Here is a 27096-nt window from a genome sequence, read left to right as displayed (position 1 = left end):
TGGAAGTTACATGGGTTATGTATTTAACTGGCTTTCTGCTTCCTAAGGTGGAGGGAGACCAAAAGGTCATCCAAACAAACCCTAGAATCATAGAATCATAGAGTTGGAAGGGACCTCCTGGGTCATCTAGTCCAACCCCATGCATTGTGCAGGACACTCACAACCGTCTCGCTCCTCCACTGTCACCTGCCACCCCCTTGAGCCTTCACAGAATCAGCCTGAAGCAAGGAAGGACAATCCACTAGCACAGGGGTAGTCAACCTGTGGTCCTCCAGATGTCCATGGACTACAATTCCCATGAGCCCCTGCCAGCATTCGCTGGAGGACCACAGGTTGACTACCCCTGCACTAGCAGACCTTCCACAGATCAAAAAATCTAACTTGGGCCATGTAAGTAAGCCTAGACTGCAATCCTGAAGACATTTCCCTGGAGCAAGCCCTACTGAATAACACAGAGCTTAATTATGAGTAGATCTCCTTAGGATTGCTCTCGACACCATTCACTTTTGCAGAGGATAGGCCTCAGAATGGCTGCTAGGCATTATGGCTAAATAGAGCCCCCGTGTACAGGAGCAGTATACCTTTGAATTGGATCAGCCTGGGGAATATTTGAATGGGAAGCCACTGAGGCAATCCAGTGTGGGCCAGGCTAGCCTGATGCTGTCAGGCCTTAGAAGCTAAGCAGGGTCAGCCCTGGTTGGTATTTGGGTGGAAGATCACCAAGGAAATTGGGGTCTCAAGCAGATGCAGGCAAGGACAGACCACTTGGCTGGATAATCTCTTGAGGGGAGTCTCCACGAGTTAGCTGTACCTCGATGACGCATTTTACCGCCACTGTTTGGAAACACCCTGCTGGACTCGATGGACCTTGGGACTCATCCAGCAAGACAGTTCCTTTTCTAGGCCTCAGCATACTTAAACGGGAAAATGCGGCAATTCCAAGTCTGGAGGTTTAGCAGTTGTATTTTTAGCCTGAGCAGAGCACTGGTGGCCAGGATCAATCCCAAAGAGAGAGACAGAGAGGAGGAGGAAGATTAGAAGGAGGAGGAGGAGGAGGAGGAGGAGGAGGAGGAGGAGACAGAGAAGAAGAAGAAGAAGAAGAAGAACAACAACAACAACAACAACAAGAAGAAGAAGAAGAAGAACAACAACAACAACAACAACAACAAGAACAAGAACAAGAAGAACAAGAGGAGGAGGAGGAGACAGAGAAGAAGAAGAAGAAGAAGAAGAAGAAGAAGAACAAGAACAAGAACAAGAACAAGAACAAGAACAAGAACAAGAACAAGAACAAGAACAAGAAGAACAGGAGGAGGAGGAGGAGGAGGAGGAGACAGAGAAGAAGAAGAAGAACAAGAAGAAGAACAAGAACAAGAAGAAGAACAAGAACAAGAAGAAGAACAAGAACAAGAACAAGAGGGGGAGGGGAAGGAGAAGGAGGAGAAGAAGAAGTAAAAGAAGAACAAGAACAAGAGGGGGAGGAGGGGGAGGAGGAGAACAAGAAGAACAAGAAGAACAAGAAGAACAAGAACAAGAGGGGGAGGGAAAAGAGAAGGAGAAGGAGGAGAACAAGAACAAGAACACGAACAAGAAAAGATTGCTACTGAACACAATCCACCGACAATCTCTCTTGCACATACCCTGTCCCTGCTTTCCTACAAGTAGCTCCCACTCATTTCAGTGGGGCCCAGTCATTGTACTTTCCAGATCCCACACAAGAGCCACCCCTCAGTGGTGTAGTCTCTGGTGTCAGGGTGGACTCAGTGGCAATCGAGGCCTTCTCAGCACTGGCCCCCAAACTCTGGAGCCCCTCACCAGGGAGAGTCATGGGTCCCCCTTGGTTGCCGTCTTCCGCCAGCGGGTGAAGATGCTTTTGTTTTCATTTGGCCTTTCCTCGGTCATCCCTCTTCCCTAACCAACCAACACGCTAATTTCGTTTATTTTACTCATATGATTTATGGATCCCCCTTTCTCAATTGGACTCAAGGTGGACGGGGGGCTCAAGAGACATTGCTAGCGGATTTTTTGTGTGCCTTTCACCGTCTCCATTTTGCGTGTGTGTTTTGCACCCCGTCTGTTCAAAACGGTTTTCATGTTGTGTGTCCGGAAGGGCTTGTTACGCGTCATATGTGTATGGGTTTAAAATGTGGAGTTTATCCTGCGGGTGTGACATTGGTAGCTGCCTCGGTGGGCTTTGGAAAAGCAGAAAGGAGGGGTCCAAATTTTGTGAATCGGTTCCACCAATCCCGGCTTCAAGGCTAGGTGAATCAAGTCTGAACTTGCTGGAAGGGCGGGGGTGTGAGATCTCAGGGTCGTAGTAAAGTTCTTGTTGATTCTGCTGCAGCAGTGAAAAAGCCAAATTCTATGTGAGGACAGAGATTGACAGCAAAATGGCCAACATTTTGCAAAAGATAGATCTATAGTGTGGACTCATTTGGAATACAGTGTAGAGTTCGGGTTAAGGTATTTCTGAAAGGACATTACAGAGCTGGGAGTAGTGCAGAAGAGGGCGGCCAAGATTTCGGGGTCGGAGCCCCTTCCCAAAGGAGGAAAGGCAGAAGAGTCAGAGACTTTTCAGTTGAGAAAACAGACAACTAAAGGCGGACGTGGTGTAGGAAAAGTTGACAAAGAAAAATGATCCTCCCTCTCCCCAAAAACTTGAACTCGAGGGGTGATGGGCAGTAGGTTCAGAATGGACACAAAGAAATACTACTTTACACAGATAGTGATGAAAATGTGGACACTGCAAGAGGGGTTAGTGATGGCCACAGGGATAAACAATGTTCAAATGGGATTAGATAGATTCATGGAGGATGCTGATCAGTGACAACTAGCATGGCAGCTGACAGGAACTTCCACATTCAGTGGTACTAAACCTCTGACTCACAGAGACAGGAGGCAACATCAAGGGAAGGCCTCGGCCTCTCTGCCCTGTGGCTGGCCCTGCAGAGGAAGTGGCTGGCCCCTGGGTGAGACGGGAGGCTGGACTGGAGGGACCCTCCCTGGCCTACCCAGCAGGGCTCTTCTGAGGGTCTTCTCAGGGGAAGGCCTCGGCCTCTCTGCCCTGTGGCTGGCCCTGCAGAGGAACTGGCTGGCCCCTGGGTGAGACGGGAGGCTGGACTGGAGGGACCCTCCCTGGCCTGACCCAGCAGGGCTCTTCTGAGGGTCTTCTCAGGGGAAGGCCTCGGCCTCTCTGCCCTGTGGCTGGCCCTGCAGAGGAACTGGCTGGCCCCTGGGTGAGACGGGAGGCTGGACTGGAGGGACCCTCCCTGGCCTGACCCAGCAGGGCTCTTCTGAGGGTCTTCTCAGGGGAAGGCCTCGGCCTCTCTGCCCTGTGGCTGGCCCTGCAGAGGAACTGGCCGGCCCCTGGGTGAGACGGGAGGCTGGACTGGAGGGACCCTCCCTGGCCTGACCCAGCAGGGCTCTTCTGAGGGTCTTCTCAGGGGAAGGCCTCGGCCTCTCTGCCCTGTGGCTGGCCCTGCAGAGGAACTGGCTGGCCCCTGGGTGAGACGGGAGGCTGGACTGGAGGGACCCTCCCTGGCCTGACCCAGCAGGGCTCTTCTGAGGGTCTTCTCAGGGGAAGGCCTCGGCCTCTCTGTCCTGTGGCTGGCCCTGCAGAGGAACTGGCTGGCCCCTGGGTGAGACGGGAGGCTGGACTGGAGGGGCCCTCCCTGGCCTGACCCCGCAGGGCTCTTCTGAGGGTCTTCTCAGGGGAAGGCCTCGGCCTCTCTGCCCTGTGGCTGGCCCTGCAGAGGAGCTGGCTGGCCCCTGGGTGAGATGGGAGGCTGGACTGGAGGGGCCCTCCCTGGCCTGACCCAGCAGGGCTTGTCTGAGGGTCTTCTCAGGGGAAGGCCCTGAGGACAGCCTCATTGCGGTACAACAAGGCCATGGAGACCACCCCCCCCCCTGAAAACAAACATCCATTTTATACAAAGGAAATGATTTCTGGAGATGAGCTGTAATTCCAGAGAATCCCCAGGTGCCACCTGGAGGCTGGCATCCATAGTTGGTGACCCTTGCTCTGACCAGGCGTTTTGCAAGTCTCTTAGCCCAGCGTGGCATCATGGGTAAGACCAGCAGCCTCTAATCTTGAGAGCCAGGTTCGATTCCCCACTCCTCCTCTGCTTGCAGCCAGCTCTTCCCACAGAGCAGTTCTCTCAGAGGCCCCTTAGCTCCACCTGCCTCATTGGGTGTCTGTTGTGGGGAGAGGAAGGGAAGAGCATTTGTAAGCTGCTTTGGCAGTGACAAACGGGGTATTAAAAAAAACTGCTCCCAGTGGATCTTGGCTGGTGTATCAGGAACATTGCTGTTGTGACAGGGGCAGTGCAGTAGTGGGTGCCCCTTGGGGTGGGCCCACGGGTCCCTGCATGGAGCCTAGAGTGCACCCAAGCCCTTTGGTCTGACTCTCACTGAGACAGGATCCCAACTTGCTCATGGGGTGCAGCTAAGTGCAGGTCTGGCTTGGCTGTATATATTACAGGCCCCGGTCTCTCTTTTGAAACGCAGTTTTAAAAAATGGCGACGTAATTATATAGGAACACAGCTGCTACAGACAGAAGGGTCTGCAGAATGCACAAAAGAGAATTCTTCAGGAGGGTGTACTTAGAAAAGTAGCAGAGCTGCTGTTGGAAGGGCTGTGAAATTTCAGGGGGCAGGCGTCTTCGACGGTTGATTGTATACATTTTATTGATTATTAAATATTTATTAGTCATCTCTCTTTCTTTGGGAACGGAACGTGGCTTGCAAGAGGAATAAAAGACGCTTTGCCGATTACCTAAAAGCACAGAAATCAGAACTGGAAACCACAATGTCGGGCTACCGAAGTATTTTATTTACTATTTTATTTCTTGCACTGCCCGGGGGGGGGGGAGGGATGATCGTAGGCATCACGCCGTTTGCCTTGCGGTTCCAAAAATCGTGTGACCTGCCTCATGTCTGATTGAGAAAGAAAGAAAGAAAGAAAGAAAGAAAGAAAGAAAGAAAGAAAGAAAGAAAGAAAGAAAGAAAGAAAGAAAGAAAGAAAGAAAGAAAGAAAGAAAGAAAGAAAGAAGGAAGGAAGGAAGGAAATGAACGAAGGGGTGGGAGGAAAGAAAAGACAGAATAGAGGGAGGAAAGAATAAAGGGGTGGGAAGGAAGGAAGGAAGGAAGGAAGGAAGGAAGGAAGGAAGGAAGGAAGGAAGAAGAAAGAAAGAAAGAAAGAAAGAAAGAAAGAAAGAAAAGAAAGAAAGAAAGAAAGAAAGAAAGAGGGAGGGAGGGAGGGAGGGAGGGATGAAAAGAAAGAGGGATAAAAGGAAGGAAAGAAGGTGGGAAAGAAAGAAGGAAAGAAAAGACAGAATAGAGGGAGGAAGGAGGGAAGAAAGAAAGAGGGAAGGAAGGAAGGAAGGAAGGAAGGAAGGAAGGAAGGAAGGAAGGAAGGAAGGAAGGAAGGAAGGAAGGAAGGAAGGAGGGAGGGAGGGAGGGAGGGAGGGAGGGAGGGAGGAAGGAAGGAAGAATATCCAGAGATAACAAAGGACACCTTGGGGCACAGATTTGAAATCCCGCCTCTGTTTTGTAGCATAAGTGGAGTGAAGCCCTTAACTTTGAGTGAAAAACAAACAAACAGATGAGGGCAGAGTAGGCAGGGTAGACATCTTGTAAATAAAATTTAAAACACTCCCTTCACCACCACCACCCTCAATAAATATCACGTCCTCCTGATGTTGAGACACAAGACGATCAGAGAACTATATCCACGTTGCATCCTCCGTTCCTAGGTACGTGTTTCTGTACAAACGTGAACTTCTTTAGAATATCGAGCAGGAAAATCCTTCATTATAATTTTTTTAAAAAAACAGCCTTCTTTGATTTTTAATTTGGCTTGCAGATTGTTCCCAGAATCAAGCGAAGGTAGGAAATAGAAAATACCTGAAAAGAAGCATTTTGCTTCCTCTGTCGGTTCTGGAAGTCACAGTCCTTTGGAGATGACAAAAACAATAGATTTGGGACACGCAAAAGAAAGCCATGCTGTGTTAACTTACGGAACTCATGGCCACAAGATGACCCCCTGGTTTTTAATGGGGATTGGCCAGATTCATGGAGGAGGGGAAGCCGCTCTTGAGCTATTGGCCACATTAACTAAACGGAACCTCCAAGGTCAGAGGCATTATACCTTTGAGAAACTGAATCGTTTGCTGGAGGCAAATAGCCACAGGTTGCCTCAAAGCCTTGCTTGTGTGTCACCCAGAATCGTTTTGCTATCCACTGTTGGGAAAAGGCTAGATGTTCCTAGCTTGATATATTATTAATTAATTAATTGGATTAATTAATTGGATTTATAGGCCGCCTTCCTCCAAAGATTCAAGGCGGGTTACTATAGTGGTCAAAACCGGCAGCTTCTAATCTGGCATGTCGGGTTTGATTCCCAGGTTCGTGACATGCAGCCAGCCTTGACCTTGGGCTAGTCACAGTCCTGATAGTGCTGTTCTCACAGAGCAGTTCTCGTAGAACTCTCTTAGCCCCACCCACCTCAGAGGGTGTCTGTTGTGGGGAGAGGAAGGGAAGGTGATTGAAAGCCATCACTAAAAAATGCATTCCTGAGAGCAAATATAGACGTGGTAATTAAGGATGACACAAATCTCTAATAATTAAACCACAATAATCTATTCTACACGAATCCCTACAACAGTATTTTATATGTATTTATTATTTATAATTATATTTATATACCGCTGCTCTCAAATGTCTCGTGGTGGTTTACAAACAGTAACAGGAAAAGTGCTCTCAATCAAACCAGTAGATGGGGTGCTGTTGCCAGTCTTCCAGGGGAAGGCTGGAGATTTGCCCAAATTACAGGGTTCAGTTCCCCAAGACAAAACTGCTGTTTGGAAGGTGGATTCTGTGGTGTTATAGCCCACCAAGGTCCCTCCCAAGTCTCCATCTCACTCCCCCCCCACCCAGTCTCTAGGACCTTGGGCCACTCCCAGTTCTCACAGAGTTTTTCTTGCAGAGCAGTTCTTCCCGCGCTCTCTCCACCCCATCTACCTCCCAGGGTGTCTGTTGTGGGAAGAGGAAGGGGAAGGAGTTTGTAAGTCAGTTTGGAACTCCTTTGGACAGTGAAAAGCTCTTTCTTTCTCTTTCCAATGTTCCTTTCCTTCTTTCCTTCCTTCCTTCTTTCACTTCCTTCCTTTTTGCTTTCATTCGTCTGTCCTCCCTTATTCCTCACTTCCTTTTTGCCGTCTTCCTTCCTTGCTTTTCTCTTTCTTCCTTCCTTTTTGTTTTCCTGCCTTATTCCTGCCTTATTCCTTTTTGCCTCCTTCCGTCTTCTCTCTTTTGTTCTTTCATTCCTTTGTTCCTTCCTTCCTTCTCTTCCTGCCTTATTCCTTCCTTACTTTTTGCCTCCTTTTTCTCTTCCTTCCTTTCTCTTGCATTCATTCTTTCTCTTCCTTCCTCTTTCATTCGTTTGTTCCCTCTTCTTCCTGCCTTCATTTTTGCCTCCTTCCTGCCTGCCTGCCTGCCTGCCTTGTTCCTTCCTTCTTTTTTGCCTTCTTCCTTCTTTCTTTCTCTTTCTTCCTTTTCCCCTCCTTCATTCCCCTTTTGTTCCTTCCTTCCTTCACCACTTTCCACTCCTTCCTTCCTTCCTTCCTTCCTTCTCTTTCGTTCCTTCCTTCACTTTCCAGTCTTCCCTCTCTCCCTCCCTTCACCACTTTCCCTTCCTTCCTTCCTTCCTTCCTTCCTTCCTTCCTTCCTTCCTTCCTTCCTTCCTTCCTTCCTTCCTTCCTTCCTTCCTTCGCGCCCGTCCCTTTCCCCGGCGTTTCCCGCCACGGGGCTCCAGGCCTCAGCGGGTTAAGCCGGCTTGGCTCCCGCTCGCGACCTGCCAGGCTCCAGCGGCGGCTGACGTGGGGCGGGCGGGCGAGCGCGGGCTTTGGGCTGGGGGATCGATACGCGTGGCTCTGGGCTGGGAAAGCAGCAGCAGCAGCAGCAGCGAGGCTGGGAAGGGCTCTCTGGAGAGGCAGGGCGGGCGGGCGGGCGCGAGAGACAAAGAGGAGGGCAACGCGAGCCGGACCCGCTTCAGAGGCGCCCGACTGCGCCGGGCAGGAGGCTGCGGGCCGTGGCTCACGGGGGACCCTCCGGAGGCGCTGCTCCGCCCGCCGCCGCCACTTGGCCGACAGACGCCCCCTGGCCGGCGCGGAGAGGGACTTTTGCCCCGTGCCTGGCGGCTGCCGGGCTCCTTCCTGACCCCAAGCGAGGAGTTTGCCTGCCTCTGCCCTGTAAGGCACCGCTGAAGGGGAAGAGGGACGGAGGGAGGGAGGGGGAAACGAAATCCGACCTGCCGTGTTGCTTGAGATTCGATTCGATTTTCCGCACGGATTTGGGAAAGACTCGCTTTCCTTCCCTCTCTTTCTCTCTCTCTCCTTTCCCCTCCCGCAGTCCTCTATGCCGCTCACCTGCCCAGGAAAGACAACCAGCGACAGTAGGTGAGCCCCATGGATCTGGGCCGGGGAATGGGGGTGGGGGGCGGGGGGTGGGCAGGGGGGCGCATGTTTTGACTTTGGCATGAAGCTGGCAGCAGTGATTCCTCCCTGGCTGCTTCTCCGCTCCATCCTGTGGCTGCCAGCCCAGCCACCTTGTGCGGAAGGAGGCATGGAGCTCTCCTTCACTTTGCATGCGGGAAGGGAGGGGAGATCTCACCGCTTCCTGGGAGGGTGGGTGGGGAGAGACGCCGCTGGGGTCCTCTGCCTGGCTCCGGTTGGGAAACTGGAGGCATCTTGCCGGGGAAGGGGGAGTGGGGGGCCGTCCCCCCCTCTGGTCCAGATCTGTCCATCTCCGGAGCGGGGGAAAAACGACTTGAGCGCGGAAGTTTGGCGCATGCATGCTTAATTGGGGCTGCCGGACGACAGCCAGCCTCCTCCTCCTCCTCCTCCTCCTCCTCTGTCTCTCTGCTCTCCTCTCTCTCCTTCTCAGGCTCCTTCAGACGGCCTGACAGCCTGCTCCTTCTGCTCCCGCAGGCGGAGAGCTCGGCGCTCCAGCGGCTGAGGGCCCGGAGGTTCTGATCCGGTGGCCGGGCGGAGCGAGGGAGGATGTCCTAGTGGCCGGGAGGATGAACGTCCAGTTGAGTTTGGAGAATGGCGGGGAGATGTCCGCCCAAGACCAGGACCTGATGCACGGTGACAGCCGGGCCCTGCACACGGCCCTGCAGAGGCCTTCCCTGATGGCCTCCGTCCTCGAGGGGGGCGACTACCACCGGGCCGAGCACGCCCTGGCCACCTCCCTGCACCCGGGCCTCGGCTTCGGCGGGGACTCCCCCACGGCCGGGACGGGCAACAGCTACACCACGCTGACCCCCCTGCAGCCCCTGCACGAGAAGTTCCACCACCAACACCACCACCACCACCACCACCACCAATGTCTGCCCATGGGCAACGTCATCGGGAGCTTCACCCTCATGCGGGAAGAGCGGGGCCTGGGGACCGGCGGCAACTTCTACAGCCCCTACCACAAGGAGATCGGGATGGGGCAGAGCTTGTCCTCCCTGCCCAGCCCGCAGCTGGGCCCCATGCACAACTACACGGGACACTCGGCGGGCCACCTGGGCAACGAGAAGATGGTGCTGGGCAACGGCTTCGAGGCCCACTCGGCCGCCATGTTTGGCCGCATGGACCAGCACTTCCCGCGGGAGATGTCTCCCTCGCAGAACTCCACCATGGCCTCGCCCAGCGCCATGGGACAGGCGGCCTACGGGCACCCTAGGTCGGACATGAACGCCCGGCCGAACCCTCCCATCGCCACCCAGACCACGGTCCTCTCCAGCCAGCTGGAGGAGATCAACACCAAGGAGGTGGCCCAGAGGATCATCGCGGAGCTCAAGAGGTACAGCATCCCCCAAGCCATTTTCGCCGAGAGGGTCCTCTGCCGGTCTCAGGGCACCCTGTCGGACCTTCTGAGGAACCCCAAGCCCTGGAGCAAGCTGAAGTCCGGGAGGGAGACCTTCAAGCGGATGTGGCGGTGGCTGCAGGAACCCGAGTTTCAGAGAATGGCAGCTTTAAGGTTAGAAGGTAAGATAATTTATTTAACAGCCGCGATCGGGGTGGGGGCGGGGGGCCAGAGGCCGCAGCCGCGTGATGGGCCGGGAGACCAGAGGTTGGAGGCCGAGGCAGATGAAGAACATCATGGAAACAGGGTGTGGGAAAGACCGCCAGGGACATCGAGTCCAGCCCTCTGTAGGATGCAGGAAACTCACGATTACCAGCCCACCCACAGTGAACCCAATTCCATGCCCAGATGATGCCCCCCCCATAAAGCAGAATTCCTGGCCAGAATCTTGATGGATCAGGTTAGGATCCATCTAGGCCCTCAGCCAGTCGCACAAAGAGGCCAACCAGTTCTTCTGGAAGGCCAACAACAGGGCAGCGAGGCTGAGGCCTTCCCCAGCAAGGAACTCAGGAGAGCCGTCTTGGATCTGTCCAGTGGTCCATCCCATCTCACACAGTGGCCAACTGGTTCCTCTGGGCAGCCAAAAACAGGGCATGGAGGCCGAGGCCTTCCTAAGGACCTCAGAAGAGCCTTGCTGGTCAAACCCAGTGGTCTACCTAGCCTAGCATCCTCTGTCAGTCATTGGCCAACCAGTTCCTCTGCAGGGCCAGCCACAGGGCAGAGAGGCCGAGGCCTCCCCCTGAGAAGACTCTCAGAAGAGCCCTGCTGTGTCAGGCCAGGGAGGGGCCCTCCAGTCCAGCCTCCCGCCTCACCCAGGGGCCAGCCAGTTCCTCTGCAGGGCCAGCCAAGGCAGAGAGGCTGAGGCCTTCCCCTGAGAAGACCCACAGAAGAGCCCTGCTGGGTCAGGCCAGGGAGGGTCCCTCCAGTCCAGCCTCCCGTCTCCCCCAGGGGGCAGCCAGTTCCTCAGCAGGGCCAGACACAGGGCAGAGAGGCCGAGGGCTTCCCCTCAGAAGACCCTCAGAAGAGCCCTGCTGGGTCAGGCCAGGGAGGGTCCCTCCAGTCCAGCCTCCCGTCTCATCCAGGGGCCAGCCAGTTCCTCTGCAGGGCCAGCCACAGGGCAGAGAGGCCGAGGCCTTCCCCTGAGAAGACCCTCAGAAGAGCCCTGCTGGGTCAGGCCAGGGAGGGTCCCTCCAGTCCAGCCTCCCGTCTCATCCAGGGGCCAGCCAGTTCCTCTGCAGGACCAGCCACAGGGCAGAGAGGCCGAGGCCTTCCCCTGAGAAGACCCTCAGAAGAGCCCTGCTGGGTCAGGCCAGGGAGGGTCCCTCCAGTCCAGCCTCCCGTCTCCCCCAGGGGCCAGCCAGTTCCTCTGCAGGGCCAGCCACAGGGCAGAGAGGCTGAGGCTGAGGCCTTCCCCTGAGAAGACCCTCAGAAGAGCCCTGCTGGGTCAGGCCAGGAAGGGTCCCTCCAGTCCAGCCTCCCGTCTCCCCCAGGGGCCAGCCAGTTCCTCTGCAGGGCCAGCCACAGGGCAGAGAGGCCGAGGCCTTCCCCTGAGAAGACCCTCAGAAGAGCCCTGCTGGGTCAGGCCAGGGAGGGTCCCTCCAGTCCAGCCTCCCGTCTCACCCAGGGGCCAGCCAGTTCCTCTGCAGGGCCAGCCAAAGGACAGAGAGGCTGAGGGCCAGCAACATACCCCTTGGTGTAGTGGTTAAAAGACCCACAGACTCTAATCTGGAAAGCTGGGTTCAATTCCCCACTCTTCCTCCACATGCAGCCAGCTGCGTGACCTTGCCCCAGTCCCAGTTCTCTCAGAGCTCTCACAGCCCTACCTCCCACACAGGATATCTGTTGTAGGAAGTGGAAGGGAAGGTGATTGGAAGCCACTTTATAATGCATGAGTTCTTCTGGGTGACTTTGGGCTAGTCCCAGTTCTCTCAGAGCTCTCTCAGTCCCACCTCCCTCACAGGGTGGCTGTTGTGGGAAGTGGAAGGGAAGGTGCTTTAAGACATGTGAGTCCTTCTTTGTGACTTGGGCCAGTCTCAGTTCTCTCAGAGCTCTCTCAGCCCCACCTCCCTCGCAAGGTTTCTGTTCTTCGGAGAGAAAGGGAAGGCGACCGTAAGCCACTTTGAGACTCCTTCGGGTAGAGAAAAACAGGGTACAAAACCCAAAATAACAGCTCCTCCCCCTCCTCCTCCTTCTTCATTCCCTGGCAGTAAATCCCCGGTGTTAATTGCTTATAGAATTGCTTCTGTTGAATAATAATTTCCATAATTGCTTGTCGGGTTGCCAGCCTCCAGGCGATGCCTGGAAATATGAACAAGGGCTCCAAATAACAGAGCTCAGCTCCCCCGGAGGAAATGGCTGCTTCAGAGGGTGTACCCCGGGGAATTTATCTGGCTGAGTTCTCTCCCCTCCCCAACCTTCAACCTTTCGAGGCTCCACCCCCCCTCCCCCCTAAAAAAAATATCCAGGTATTTCCAACCCAGAGTTGGCAACTGCGGAATGTCAGCTGGAATGTCGCATGAAACGTTTCCGCCTTTCAGGGTATCAGATCTATAAAAGCAGGACAGGAGGAGACATGCCTCTAGCAGCTGGAGAGTTGGATTTGCTTCTGTTTTCTCCCAGCCTGGACAGAGAGTGGCTCAGTTTAAAAATGCCATTGTTTTATTTACACTTCCAATCTGATTTTTCTTCCAAGCCGATCCTGTTAAATACATGAGATCCCCCCCCCTGGTTGACCCTCATGATGACCCTTTGGGCTAGGTCAGGCCTGAGAGATGGCTACCAGTCCAGCTTCACCTCATGGAACATAAAGCTGGAAGGGTACACTGAGGCCATCTAGTCCCACCCCCTGCTCAGTGCAGGATCAGCCTGAAGCATCCAGGAGAAGGATATGTCCAGCCGCTGATTGAAGACGGCCAGTGAGGGGGAGCTCCCCACCTCCTTAGGCAGCCCCTTCCCCTGCTGAACTAGACTCCTAGAATCCTAGAGTGGGAAGGGGCCATGCAGGCCATCTAGTCCACCCCCTGCTCAGGGCAGGATCAGCCTCAAGCATCCAGGAGAAGGATCTGTCCAGCCGCTGCTTGAAGACGGCCAGTGAGGGGGAGCTCCCCACCTCCTTAGGCAGCCCATCCCACTGCTGAACTAGACTTCTAGAATCCTAGAGTGGGAAGGGGCCATGCAGGCCATCTAGTCCACCCCCTGCTCAGTGCAGGATCAACCTCAAGCATCCAGGAGAAGGGTCTGTCCAGCCACTGAGCATGGATTCGCACCCAGGTTCGCCAAGCTCCATTTGCTATCCCTCCCTGGGTCTCTAAACCATCCCTTTCCCAAAGGCTCCAAAACCTGCTTAAGAAAGACCCCTCCCAGAAGCTATACCAGAGAAGAAAGGGACAGATACAGGCCCCCTCTGCGATTTGCTTCCCCTAATGAACCACAACAGCATTAAGACGTTTTTTTTTTTTTTAAATCAGATGGTCAAAATTCCCGTTCGGTGCCCATCCCTGTGCAATAATTAGAGTTTCCAGTGTTCCTTCCAAGGGTGCTATGATGGCCTCCAGCTGTATGAATCCCATTGACATCTGGAGATCTTCTCCAGAGGAGGAGGGTGGGCCAAAATTTTTGGGAGTAAGAAATGCCCCAGATCATAGACCCTAAAAGCAGGGGTAGTCAAACTGCGGCCCTCCAGATGTCCATGGACTACAATTCCCAGGAGCCCCTGCCAGCGAATGCTGGCAGGGGCTTCTGGGAATTGTAATCCGTGGACATCTGGAGGGCCGCAGTTTGACTACCCCTGCCCTAAAGGTACTAGACAGCCTCAAATTTCAGTCCACCCCCCCCAGCCCTCCCCCCCACCAAAGAACTCAGGGGGAACAAAATGGCGACCCTAAAATGGGACCCTGCCTACTAAATTTGCCACCCCAGACCTCTCCTCGGCCTGCAAGATGGCCGCCGGAGGGGAGAGCAGGGGGCCGTTTCCGCGGTCAACAGCTCCGCTGGAAGGCAGGATGGCCGATGGGGGATTTCACGGAGGGCTGGGGGTCCTGTGCCCACCCCCCTGCAGCCGTGGGGGGGAGATTCTTGTAAGAAAGCCAAAGGGTGGGGGGGGGGTTTCTCATTTTGACCAGGGAGAAGGAGGGAAGGTGACCAAAGGTGTCCTCTTGCAAATCAGGGATGGAGAACTATATCTATACGAGAAGGGAGGGTTTGCGGGACATCGTAGGCACATGCTTCACATTCGGGACCTCTGCTCTGCCTTTCCTCAGATGGGTCCGGCCGGATGACAAACCTCTTTCGTTGCTCCCCCTGTGTGCTGTCTGTCTGCAGCTCCTCCAAGAGGAGCCCTGACCTGATCTTGGAAGCTAAGCAGGGATGAGCCGGCTAATATTTGGATGGGGGACCCCCAAGGAACTGCAGGGGTCACACCGCAGAGGCAGGCAAGGCCATACCACCTCCAAACATCTATTGCCTGGCTGCGGGATACTCCTGGGATTTCCTGGGATCACACACTGCACAGTGCAGGGGGTTGGACTAGATGACCCAGGAGGTCCCTTCCAACTCTTTGATTCTATGATTCTATGACCCCAAATAATGAATAATTCTCTGAAAAGGGACCTCCCTGGCTCTCCTCACTCAGATTCCAAACTCCCTGATTATTTCTTTTTCAGAAATTGGAATCTTCTGGATGATTTTGATACTATTCAATCACGTTTATTAATGTTCTCATATTTTCTTTTATTTGTTTGGGAGAAGTGTGATATATGAAAATATACAGACAGAAATAGGAATCTTTATAATCTGGATGCAAATAGCGTTTCCTTCTCTTGGTTTTCCTGGTGGTGATTTTGCAAGTCCAAGGAGAGATCAGGTCAAAGTCACGCCCCATTTCTTTCAAATGGCCTTGGGGTTTCTGTTGACCTTTTCCCAAGATGCTTTGCCTCCTGCCCCTGTGAAGTCCGGCCCCTGGATTTCCTGGGTGGGAGACCACCCAGGAAATCCAGGGGCCGGACTTCACAGGGGCAGGAGGCAAAGCATCTTGGGAAAAGGTCAACAGAACTTTGCTCCCGAGATATGAAGGCATCAGCTTAGCCTGAACCAGCCACGTCGGGGCAAGAAAGACATGTGCCCAGAGGCCCTTGCCCAACTCTGCATGGTAACCCCGGGCTTTCTTGGTGGTCTCCCATCCAAGTATTAGTCTGAGCCGCCCCTGCTTAGCTCCCCTGCTTAGAGTAGCCCCGGGTCATCCATGCAGGGCTTGCACAGTGGATATTTTTATTTTTACGTTGATTGATGGTTTTGAAGGCCTGGCAAGCGGAAGGTTCGTCCCACTGAGTGGGCGACACCAACATCATAGTTCACCCGGGGGGGGGGGATGGAAAGTGCCATCAAATCACAGCTGACTCCTCCTTCTCCTCCTCCTTATTCTTCTTTTTCTTCTGCTCCTCCTCCTCCTTCCTCTGCTCCTCCTCCTCCTTATTCTTCTTTTTCTTCTGCTCCTCCTCCTCCTTCCTCTTCTCCTCCTCCTCCTTATTCTTCTTTTTCTTCTGCTCCTCCTCCTCCTTCCTCTTCTCCTCCTCCTCCTTATTCTTCTTCTTCCTCTTCTTCTTCCTCCTCCTCCTCCTTCTGCTTCTCTTCTTTTTCTCCTCCTTCTCCTCCTCCTTATTCTTCTTTTTTCTTCTGCTCCTCCTCCTCATTCTTCTTCTTCTTCCTCTTCTTCTTCCTCTCCTCCTCCTCCTCATTATTATTATTTGGTTTATTCCCCGCCACTCCCAGAACCGTCTTGTGGCGGGTTACAGGCGTCCGATAAAATCCCTTTAAAACCCCTATTAAAAGGACACAAAGACCCTATGGGCATTCAAGGGTGTTTTGCCGTTTCCGGCCTCTGCATAGCAACCCTGGACTTCTTTGGGGTCTCCCATCCAAATATGAATCAGGGCCAACCCTGCTTATTTTCCAAAATCACATGAGGTCAGGCTAGCCAGGGCCATTCAGGACTGGACAGTGCAAAAAAGAGGCCCTCGCCTACCTCTGCACAGCAACCCGGGGCTTCCTTGGCATTCTCCCATCCAAATCCCAACTGGGACCGACCCGGCTTAGCTTCCAAGATCTGAGGAGGTCAGACTAGTCATCCAGGGCCCTCCGGGTGAAGGCAGGAGATATTCAGATGTGGTTTTCCCTCGCCTGCCTCTGCAGAGCAACCGTGGACTTCCTTGGTGGTTTCCCTCCCAGATATTAATCAGGGCCAACCATGCTTAGCTTCCAAGATCTGATGAGATCAGGAGCCCGTGGGCTCTCCAGGTCAGGGCACTATTCACCTAGGGCACCAAGACCCCTTGGAACGGCCCTGCAACCTCGATTTGTGCTGTCATTGGCCTGGTTCAAGCCAAGTCTCTCTGGTGGCCCGGCAGGAGCTTTATGTGGATGTTCTAGGCAGTGATATCAGCCTAAGAGGTGATGGGAGGGGGTCTCCAGGTTGACATTGGGCAACAGGCTGGCCCTGTTGGTATTCCCTGCTAGGACTCTTCTTGGCCCTGTGCTCCACACCCCCGCCTTCCCTGCGTCTCCACTCATTTCCCCCATCAGTCTGAAGTCTTCCCCCCCTCTTCTGTCCCCTCCAGTGCCCCAGATGTGTCTCTGCAGGAGAGAAGGGGGGGTGGAGAAGCAGAGAGAGAGAGAGAGAGAGAGAAAGAGAGGCCGCAGAGGGAATCGGCAGGTTTGCTATACTTAGATATGCTGAGATGACGTTCTTCTAATAATATTTCCAGCCCTGTCAGAAGATGTCCATAAACCAGGGTTTCACGGTGCTGACCACTGCAAATGATATATAATGGGAAACTTGCCTTGATGGGAAATTAAAAGAGTTTCTTTTTCTTTCCCCCCCAAAGTCACTTAAGCATGCTTGCTTGGAAGTGATTTGCATAAATCCCAGGGACTCTCAAGAAACTGGCCACTGTTCCTTTGGAGAGAAAGTAACGGGGCATTTGTGAGCACAGGGGAAGGTAACCCACAAGCTCAGGAACAGGTCAGCTGTGAACCCAGAAACAGGACAACCGTGAGCCCTGAAACAGGAACAGATCAGCCGCAAGCCCAGGGACAGGTCACCTGCAAGTCTAGAAACACGTCAATCACAAGCCCAGGAACAGGTTGCCAGCAAGTCTAGAAACAGGTGAACCCCAAGCCTAGGAACAGGTCACCCACAGGTCTAGAAACAGGTCAACCATGAGCCCAGGAACAGGTCACCCAGAAGTCTAGAAACAGGTCAACCACGAGCCCAGGAACAGGTCGCCCACAAGTCTAGAAACAGGTCAACCACAAGCCCAGGAACAAGTCACCCACAAGTCTAGAAAAAGGTCAACCACAAGCCCAGGAATAGGTCACCCGCAAGTCTAGAAACAGGTCAACCATGAGCCCAGGATCAGGTCACCCGTAAGTCTAGAAACAGGTCAACCATGAGCCCAGGAACAGGTCACCCATGAGCCCAGGAACAAGTCACCCACAAGTCTAGAAAAAGGTCAACCACAAGCCCAGGATCAGGTCACCCGTAAGTCTAGAAACAGGTCAACCACGAGCCCAGGAACAGGTCAACCATGAGCCCACATCGAGGCATACAGAGAAGCACTAAATGGGGGGGGGCACCTTTCCTTCCAGAAGCCTCCCACCCAGGAGGCTGTCTAAAGCAAGATCCTGTGCATCTTCCAGAATTAATGAGACATGTCTGGTCATTTCAATAGTGCTCATTAGGGAGGGGGAAGCAGCAGAACAACATGCCCCTCAGGGGGATAGGACTGGGCCTGGGTTGCCAGATCTGGCTTGGGAGATACCTGGAGACTTTTGGAGTCTAGGCCTGGGGAGGGCGGATTTTGGAGAGTGGAGGGACTTCCATCTGGTGAAATGCTGTAGAATCCTCCCTCCAAAATATCTGTTTTCTCCAGGGGAACTGATCTCTGTCATCTGTAGATCAGTTGTCATCACAGGAGATTTCCAGCCACTGCTTGGAGGTTGGCCACCCACGCCTCACCAGCTCAAGGACTCCTTTTTGTGCCTTAGGTTGCAACTCCTAAGAGTCCTCCCTCCAAGGCAGCCGTTTTCTCCAGGGGACCTATCCTGGTCATCCGGAGATCAACTGTCATGGCAGGGGATCTCCAGGGGCCACCTCCTAGAGACTTAGAATTATAGCTCACCTCCGGACTCTGGAGATCATTTCCCCTGGAGAAAATGGCTGCTTTGGGGGGGCTCCATCGAATTGTACTCTACTGAGGACCCTCCCCTCCCCAAATCATGACCTTCCAGGGCGCCACTCCTGAATCTCCATGAATTCCCCAACCTGGAGTTGGCAACCCTTCTTCCAGGCCACCAGTGGGTATGTAGGCAGGGTTTAACAGGGATGACCAAACTGTGGCCTTCCAGATGTTCATAGACTGCAATTCCCATTTTTGGAGGCCCTGGTTCAGGTGCTCCCACCTTCTGAGATCAGGTGGGAGAGCACCGCAGAACGGAGATAAGTGTAAAGATAAGGGTAAAGTTCTGCATCTGGGTCAAAAAAATGAAAAGCATGCCTACTGGATGGGGGATACGCTTCTAGGTAACACTGTGTGTGAACGAGACCTTGGGGTACTTGTGGATTGTAAACTAAACATGAGCAGGCAGTGTGATGCAGCAGTAAAAAAGGCAAATGCCATTTTGGACTGTATCAACAGGGGCATCACATCAAAATCACAAGATGTCATAGTCCCATTGTATACGGACCACACCTGGAGTACTGTGTGCAGTTCTGGAGGCCTCACTTCAAGAAGGACATACATAAAATTGAAAGGGTTCAGATAGGCTAGATATCAGGAAAAAATTTTCACAGTCAGAGTAGTTCAGCAGTGGAATAGGCTGCCTAAGGAGGTGGTGAGCTCCCCCTCACTGGCAGTCTTCAAGCAAAGGCTGGATACACACTTTTCTTGGATGCTTTAGGATGCTTTGGGCTGATCCTGTGTTGAGCGGGGGGTTGGACTATTATTATTATTATTATTATTATTATTATTATTATTATTATTATTATTATTATTATTATTATTATTATTATTTAATTTTTAGACCGCCCTTCTCCCAATAGGTCTCAGGGCGGTTTACAACATAAATAGTTAAAACACAATAAAATCCCCATAAAAACCCCAATTAAAAGTTACATATAACATATCACATAACATATAGCGGCGGTGGTCACAATTCTGATCTTAGTTCAGCCTGGTGGAGAGCATAATGATCAGAAGAGGGTGGCACCAATACAATAGATCTAACCATGATCTCGGTGTTAGAGATCTCAATATTGGAGGGGATCCTCTGATGGATTAGTGGGAGAGCTGCCCTGGCCTCAACCATATGCCTGGCGGAAGAGCTCCGTCTTGCAGGCCCTGCGGAAAGCTGGTAGATCCTGCAGGGCCCTTAGCTCTTCTGGGAGCTTGTTCCACCAGGTTGGGGCCAGGACTGAAAAGGCCCTGGCCCGGGTCGAGGCCAGGTGCACATCCCGTGGGCCCGGGACAACCAGTAAATTCATACCCGCAGAGCGGAGTGCCCTGCGGGGGGCATAAGCAACCAAGCGGTCCCGCAGGTAGACGGGACCCAGGCCGTGTATAGCCTTAAAGGTCAATACCAATACCTTGAATCTGATTCAGAAACAGACTGGTAACCAGTGCAGATGACGAAGCACCGGCTGAATGTGGGCCCTCAAAGGTGTTCTAGTGAGGACCCTGGCAGACGCATTTTGGACCAGCTGTAACTTCCGAGTCAAAGACAAGGGAAGGCCCGCGTAGAGCGAGTTACAGAAGTCTAATCTGGAAGTGACCGTTGCATGGATCACTGTGGCCAGGTGGCCCCTTCCCACTCTATGATTCTGTGATTCTGTGATTCTGGAGCCTTCTCAGTCATGGCACCAAAGCTCTGGCATGCCCTCCCAGATGCTGCTGGCAGGGGCTCATGGGAACTGTAGTCTATGGAGACCTGGAGAGGGTGCTCTCCCTCTCTCTTTTGTGGGGGCAGGGCAGCAGAAGGTGGGTGGGACCACTAGGTCATGGACCTGCTCCCTCAACCTATAGGATGAGTGACACAGGGTTAAAAACCATAAAACAATTTAATAAAAAAAACTAGAACACTTGCTGGTGGTCCCTGGCCCCAAAGAGATTCACCTGGCCTCGATCAATAAAACCGGGGCCTTTTTGGCCATGAATCCTGCCTTGTGGAGGCCCAGCTGCCTGTGGACACCCAGGCCCCGACAGAGTCACCAAGAACCTACAGGGCCTGTGAAATGGCCATCTTTGACCAGGCCTGTGGTTGAAAGCCGGGGGGGGGGGGGGTTCAGATCATCCATACCCTGGGCCTCCCTCCTCCCTCCCTGCTTGCCCACGAACGTGCATATGGCTGGGAAAAGAAAGGGGGGAGATCGCCAGCAAGACAAGGGCAGCCGAACAAAACAGCAGAATGCTTTTAGCCTGATCCCTTTTTATTGTATCTTGATATTTGTGGAATGTTGGCTTTAAATGTCGTGAGCCACCCCAGCCCTTTAAGTGGGGTGGGTGTGGACAGTAAATGGAATGCAATAATTATTATAATTATAACAACAACAAGAAGAATAAAACGATAATAATACTGAACTCTTCCACCGAACTTTGGGTAGGGGCCAACGATCCATCAGCAGCGATAAACCTTTCAGCCGATAACGATATAGTGCAGTTCTATTGATACTTCTAATTATCAATTGGGTTTAATTGTTAATGTACCATTAACGTTTAATGTTTTATTGTTTTAACTGTACCCACAACTATGTGTATACCCCACCCTGAGCCAGTCTCAGAAAGACAGCCTAGAAAATAAATAAATAAATAAATAAATAAATAAATAAATAAATAAATAAATAAATAAATAAATAAATAAATAAATAAAAGGCTCTTCCACTCTCTCCGAGTGGTTATCTTTAGTACTGTCCTTCAGTTTCCTTGCAGAACAGATCCGCAGAAAGAAATCTGTTCTTTTGGCTGGGTTCCATGGATCAGTTCCAGTGACAGTGAATCCTGTCTCCAGAGGGAAGTCCAGCTGCCCCCCCCTATCAACCCCTGCAGTATTTTCCTCTTTCCCGCCCCTCATTCTCATTTTAAAAGGCCACGCAGATAAGTTTAAGAGAGGATGTCTTCAGGTAGGAGGGTCTGGGTCGCAGCAATGAAAAACAAAGAAGGGGAGGAGGGAAACAATCCCAAAATTGAGTTGAGACCCAAAAGGTTAAAGACATCCAAAGAAATCCAAATGCATCTTAAGGCATTTAAAAATGTGTTCTCAAATAAAGGACAATACATGTATTTATTACAGATAAATTAAAAGCACATGGGCCCATATAACAGTCTCAAAGAGTGTGGTGGTTAAGACCCATGGCCTCTAATCTGGAGAGCAGAATTGGATTCCCCATTCCTCCTCCACATGCAGCCAGTTGTGTGACCTTCAGCCACTCCCAGTTCTCTCAGGGCTTTCTCAGACCCACCTCCCTCACAGGGTACCTGTTGTGGGGAGAGAAAGGGAAGGCGACTGGAAGCCACTTTGAGACCCCTTCCAGGAGTAAAAACCAGGGTACAAAGAAACAGCTCTTCTTCCAGTCAGAATAAAATCATACAATTTAAGTCGACCCTATGAATTCATATCCTCCAAAACATCCTATCATTATCAGCCTCGCTCAGTTCTTAGAAACGGAGGGCCGTAGCTGCCTTGAACGAGCCCATCCATCCGGCCATCACTCCAATTTCTGGATCATGAATTTCTCTCCGAAAGAGTGCTCTGTCTCCACACTTAATCAATATTTATTTATTATTTATCTAGATTAGATTTTTATACCGCCCTTCCATTCGGCCCAAGTACTTGATGCAGGTTTGTCTGGAATCATGACAACAGCCTTGCAAGGTTGACCGAAAACCATTTCTCTCAGCCGCAGAGGGATGCACCGAGAGGGAGCCCAGGGTTATCCTGATAACTGAACGGGGGATTTCCGGCTCTTGGGTGCTTTCCACGCGGGGACAGGCATTTGTGGTTTCCCGGTGGCTGTTGTGGCTGCCGGTACATAGTGTGTGATAGCAAGGGGGTTTCCACGAGGCAGGTCTTGATTTCTTTGTACGTGTTTTAGCTGTTTTATATACATTTTAGCTCTGCCTTTTTTAACTTTTAAAAGTTGTTTCAATGAGGTACCATTTTAATGGTTTTTCTTATTGTAATTTCATCCTGTATATTTTAAATCGTTAACTTGGTGTGGGGGTCAAGAGCAGCGGCTTCTAATCTGGAGAGCCGAGTTTGATTTGCTCCTCTGCCACAAGCAGCCAGCTGAGTGACCTTGAACTAGTCACAGTCCTGCTAGAGCTGTTCTTACAGAGCAGCTCTGTCAGAACTCTCTCAGGCCCTCCAACCTCACAGGGTGTCTTTTCTGGGGAGAGGAAGGGAAGGCCATTGGAAGCTGCTTGGAGACTCCTTCAGGTAGAGAAAAGCGGCACATAAAAAAACAACTCTTCTTCTTTTAACTGCTTTGGAAGCTCCAGTGAAGGCAGAAAAGTGGGATATAAATTCCATAAGTAAATCCATAAAGCCAGAGAGCTTAAGACACCGATTGTTACGATAATATAACTATACATCAAGATTCAATTGCTTTAGAGCAATGCCCCTCAAAAGCAACAGAGAAGGTTTGGTAAAGAAGGGAGAAGATATGGGAAAACCTTGATGATGTCAACACTGGTCAACACTGATGTTGTAGAGAAGTGTGGTGGGGGGAGGGGAATCTCTGCCTCCTAATTAGGTTTATCAAAGTGACCACCTGAATTAGCCCACCTTTAGACTGCCATATAGAGGGTGGAGCAGAGGTGTTCTCTCTTGCCCTGGAGAGACGGACCAGACGGGATGAAATTAATTCAAAAGACATTCCGTCTAAACCTCCGGAAGAAGTTCCTGACAGTCAGAGCGGTTCCTCAGTGGAACAGGCTTCCTTGGGAGGTGGTGGGTTCTCCATCTTTGGAGGTTTTTAAGCAGAGGCTGGAGAGCCATCTGACGGAGAGGCTGATTCTGTGAAGGTTCAAGGGGGTGGCAAGTGACAGTGGATAAGCGAGAGGGTTGTGAGCGTCTTGCATAGTGGACTAGATGACCCAAGAGGACCCTTCCAACTCTATGATTCTATGACCCAGTAGGGCTCTCCTGATGGTCACGTGACACCAGTTCGCTCCTCCTCTCTCACTGCCGTATGGAATGACAGTGGGGACAGAGATGTTTGGTGGATGTTGCCTAGCTCCTGAAAACCTCCTATGAGGCTCAGGCGTTAGTCGTGTCCACTGTAGTCCCAACAGCATTCAAACCAGCGTAAATAACCAGTGTGGAAACGGGTTTTGTTTGTGCTCCGAGTCACGAGGGCATGCCAGTTTTAAGCTAAGTTCAGAACCAGGAGCCGAACTCCAGCCGCAGCTGGATCGATAACAGCCAGGTTCACCCCGGGAGCACAGCCACCCTTTACTGAAGGATCTTCTGTCTCCGCTGTATGCCAAGTTCGCTTCTCATGCAGCAAATCACCGGTACTGATCCGGAAGGTTCTTTGGCTTGCGGATCGATGAACTCCAGCACAGATGTTGCCGGTCCCAAGATGTGTAATGGCAGGTCAGGGAACCGAACGTGACTTCTGGCTCATGCACGACGTCCATTGCTCGTGTCCGTTTTAGTGCTCATGCGCATGATGCTTGATGCTCGTGCGTGTGAGTTTGGTGCGTGGGACAAATATGAACCCGCGTGGGGCTCTGGGGCTTAGACTCTGCTTGGCACACAGAAGGTCCCAGCTTCAAGCCCCGGCATCTCCTGTTAAAAGAATCTGATTGCAGCAGATGTTTAAAAAAATCCGCCTGGGAGGCTGGAGGGCTGCTGCCGGTCAGGGTAGACGATACTCGGTGGACCTAAAGTCTGATTCAGCAGAAGGCAGCTTCGTGTGTGTTCATGTGCATGCGTGTGAACACATAAGATGCAGCCTTATACTGAACTGGACCAGCATGCATGCATGCTGAGGACTAAAATTGACTGAAACATTAATCTCCAGGCCCCACCTGGAAACTGGCAACCACGGGTGCACATCCTGCTTTGGTGATGGGTCCGGTGAGCACCAGTTGCTGCTCCTTTCACGTCGTCCGCCTTTGCTGACTCTTCCTCGCCCCATTGGGTGCATCGGAGGCCTGAGCCCGGGTGCATAGGTCATGCCACAGGGACAGTGCTGTCCTGACACCGCAGGTCACAGTTTGACCTGTGCTGAGAAGTGCCGCTCATTCGTTAGTGGCTAATGAAACCGCCAAAGGGGCGATGGATCCATCAGAAGGACGGTCATGCGCCAAGATGCAGGAGATTTTCTTCAGATCCCCACCTTTCCTGAAACAGTAGGAAGCTCCGGAAGAAGCTGGTTTTTTATACTCTGCTTTTCACTACCGGAAAGAGTCCCAAAATTTCCCCTTCCTCTCCTCACAATACTCTGCGAGGTAGGTGGGGCTGAGAGAGCTCTGAGAGAACTGCTCTGTGAGAACAGCCCAAAGAGAACTGGGACGGGCACAATGTGGAGGAGGAGTGAGGACTCAAACCCGGCTATCCAGAGTAGAGGCTGGCCGTCTTCACCACCACACCAAGTTGGCTCTCACCTTATCAGAAAGATTGAGGGAATGAAAATGGGCCTTGAAGATCTGGTGGGGACGGATTGGTCAACTGGATTTCTTTGGGAAGAATCATGGAATCATAGAGATGTAAGGGACCGCCAGGGTCATCTAGTCCAACCCCCTGCACAATGCAGGACACTCACAATGACCGTACATTGAACATGAGTCAGCAATGTGAATCGGTGGCTAGGAAGGCAAATGGGATTTTGGGCTGTATCAAACGGAGTATCGTGTCCAGATCATGGGCGGTGATGGTTCCGCTTTACTCTGCTCTGGTTCGGCCTCCCTTGGAGTCCTGGGTTCAGTTTTGGGCACCCCAGTTGAAGAGGGATGTAGATAAACTGGAGGGTGTCCAGAGGAGGGCAACAAAGATGGTGAGGGGTTTGGAGACCAAGATGTATAAGGAAAGGTTCGGGGAGCTTGGTCTGTTTAGCCTGGAGAGGAGACGGCTGAGACCCCTCTTCTGAGAACCCTCTTCAAGTATTTAAAAGGCTGCCATGTAGAGGATGGAGCAGAGTTATTTTCTCTTTCCCTGGAGGGATGGACCAGAACGAATAGGATGAAATTAATTCAAAAGAAACCTCCGGAAGAAGTCTAAACCTCCGGAAGAAGTCCCTGGCAGTCAGAGCGGTTCCTCAGTGGAACAGGCTTCCTTGGAAGGTGGTGGGTTCTCCATCTTTGGAGATTTTTAAGCAGAGGCTGGATCTCCATCTGAAGAAGAAGAAGAAGAAGAGTTGGTTCTTATATGCCGCTTTTCCCTACCCGAAGGAGGCTCAAAGCGGCTTACAGTCGCCTTCCCATTCCTCTCCCCACAACAGACACCCTGTGGGGTGGGTGAGGCTGAGAGAGCGCTAATATCACTGCCCAGTCAGAACAGTTTTATCAATGCCGTGGCGAGCCCAAGGCCACCCAGCTGGCTGCGTGTGGGGGAGTGCAGAATCGAACCCGGCATGCCAGATTAGAAGTCCGCACTCCTAACCACTACACCAAACTGGCTCTCTGACGGAGAGGCTGATTCTGTGAAGGTCCAAGGGGGTGGCAGGTGACAGGGGATGAGTGATAGGGTTGTGAGTGTCCTGCACAGTGCATGGGGTTGGAATAGATGACCCAGGAGGTCCCTTCCAACTCTATGATTCTATGATTCTATGAACTATCTGCCCATCCACCATGAGCCCAATTTAATTCCCAAATAATCCCCCCACCAAAGATCTCCAGAATCCAGCCCGGCCTGGAGGGAATTCACCTCCCATCCCACAGTGGCAACCAGCAATTCCCTGGGTGTGCAAGGAAGGGCCACAAGAGACAAACCATGGCACATCCCTTACTGCCCACCCACTCACCATCTGCCTAAATTCATGGTTGCAAAATTATTTAGGATTTAATAAATCTCAACAAGACACAACATTTTGCCTATTGGTTTTGTTTGCTTTGGGTGTAAGTTCATAAAATTGGCATTTCTGTCAGATGACTATCCAGCCTCTGCTTAAAAACTGATATCATATTGGCCTTCTTAGCTGACTTGTATTCATAGGATCATAGAATCACAGAGTTGGAAGGGTCCATAGAGGCCATCTAGTCCAACCCCCTGCTCTACGCAGGATCAGCCCTATTCGACCTTTTGTCCACCAGAACTCCTAAGTCCCTTTCACAGGTACTCCTACCAGGCCAGGTGTCCACCGTCTTATATTTCTGCATCACATTTTATTCCCTGAATACTTCATACTCCTCCCTATTAAAATACATTTGGAGAGCTGCGGCCCAATTTCCCAATCTATCCGGGTCTCCTTGAAGGAAAGAAAGATGCAGGAAATTAACTCTCCCCTGTTCCATTAAGGGGGCCCAAAGATATTTTAGGACCTTGCCACCGGATACTTGCTTTTAAGGAGAAAAATCAATCCCAACCAAACCCTGGAGCCTTAAGAAACCCAGAGTCAAACTGGAAGAAGCCCAAATTGCATCGTTGACATTAAACAGTTAAGTGTATTTATGTTAATGTCTCCTTGGCTGTTTAACGAAGCCCATCGATTCCGTCCATCATACGTACGAATATTTAAGGGATCCTGTATAGGAGACTTAAATCATTATTCGGCCGTACAACACTGACGGGACAGGATATCTGGCGCCCTTTCGGGGTTTGGAAATCTACACCCTTGCCGAATTGGGGGGATGAAGAGAATCATTTCACACTCACCCCCAATAAATTGGCAGGTGTCTGTTATCATCCGCTATCAAATCTAACTTAAGACGAACAACCCGCTGTTAACCAACTCAAGCAGTTCTCTGATTTCAGAACGCCGGCCTTTCATATTAATAAGAAGACGGCATACCTTCTTCAGTAAATGAATTGGAGGGAGACTGGTTTTTGTGCGATTGCCAACATCCAGATGTGGCCTAAAGAGCCAGCTTGGTGTAGTGGTTAGGGGTGCGGACTTCTAATCTAGTAACCCGGATTTCATTCCTCACTCCTCCACATGCAGCCAGCTGGGTGACATTGGGCTAGTCACAGCACTGA

The 27096-nt window shown here is 51.9% G+C and overlaps 1 protein-coding gene across 2 annotated transcripts in view; it reads left to right on the top strand.

Moving 5' to 3' along the window:
• Positions 1-27096, top strand: part of LOC143829362 (hepatocyte nuclear factor 6-like) — an 82824-nt gene that overhangs the window by 40135 nt on the left and 15593 nt on the right. Inside the window, exons 1-3 of one of the 2 annotated variants that reach the window (XM_077320122.1) lie at positions 8069-8246; positions 8407-8453; positions 8941-10031. In XM_077320122.1, coding sequence (XP_077176237.1) covers positions 9077-10031 — 955 coding nt within the window. In that variant the 5' untranslated portion in view covers positions 8069-8246; positions 8407-8453; positions 8941-9076. Of the gene's footprint in view, positions 1-8068; positions 8247-8406; positions 8454-8940; positions 10032-27096 lie in introns of those variants that run through there. The other variant, XM_077320114.1, reaches the window with a different exon arrangement.

This window comes from Paroedura picta, chromosome 1, assembly GCF_049243985.1.
Source record: "Paroedura picta isolate Pp20150507F chromosome 1, Ppicta_v3.0, whole genome shotgun sequence".
In the NCBI taxonomy this organism is placed as follows: Eukaryota; Metazoa; Chordata; class Lepidosauria; order Squamata; family Gekkonidae; genus Paroedura; species Paroedura picta.
The sequence above is the reverse complement of the archived record's forward strand: the minus strand, read 5'-3'. Positions and strand labels throughout refer to the sequence as shown.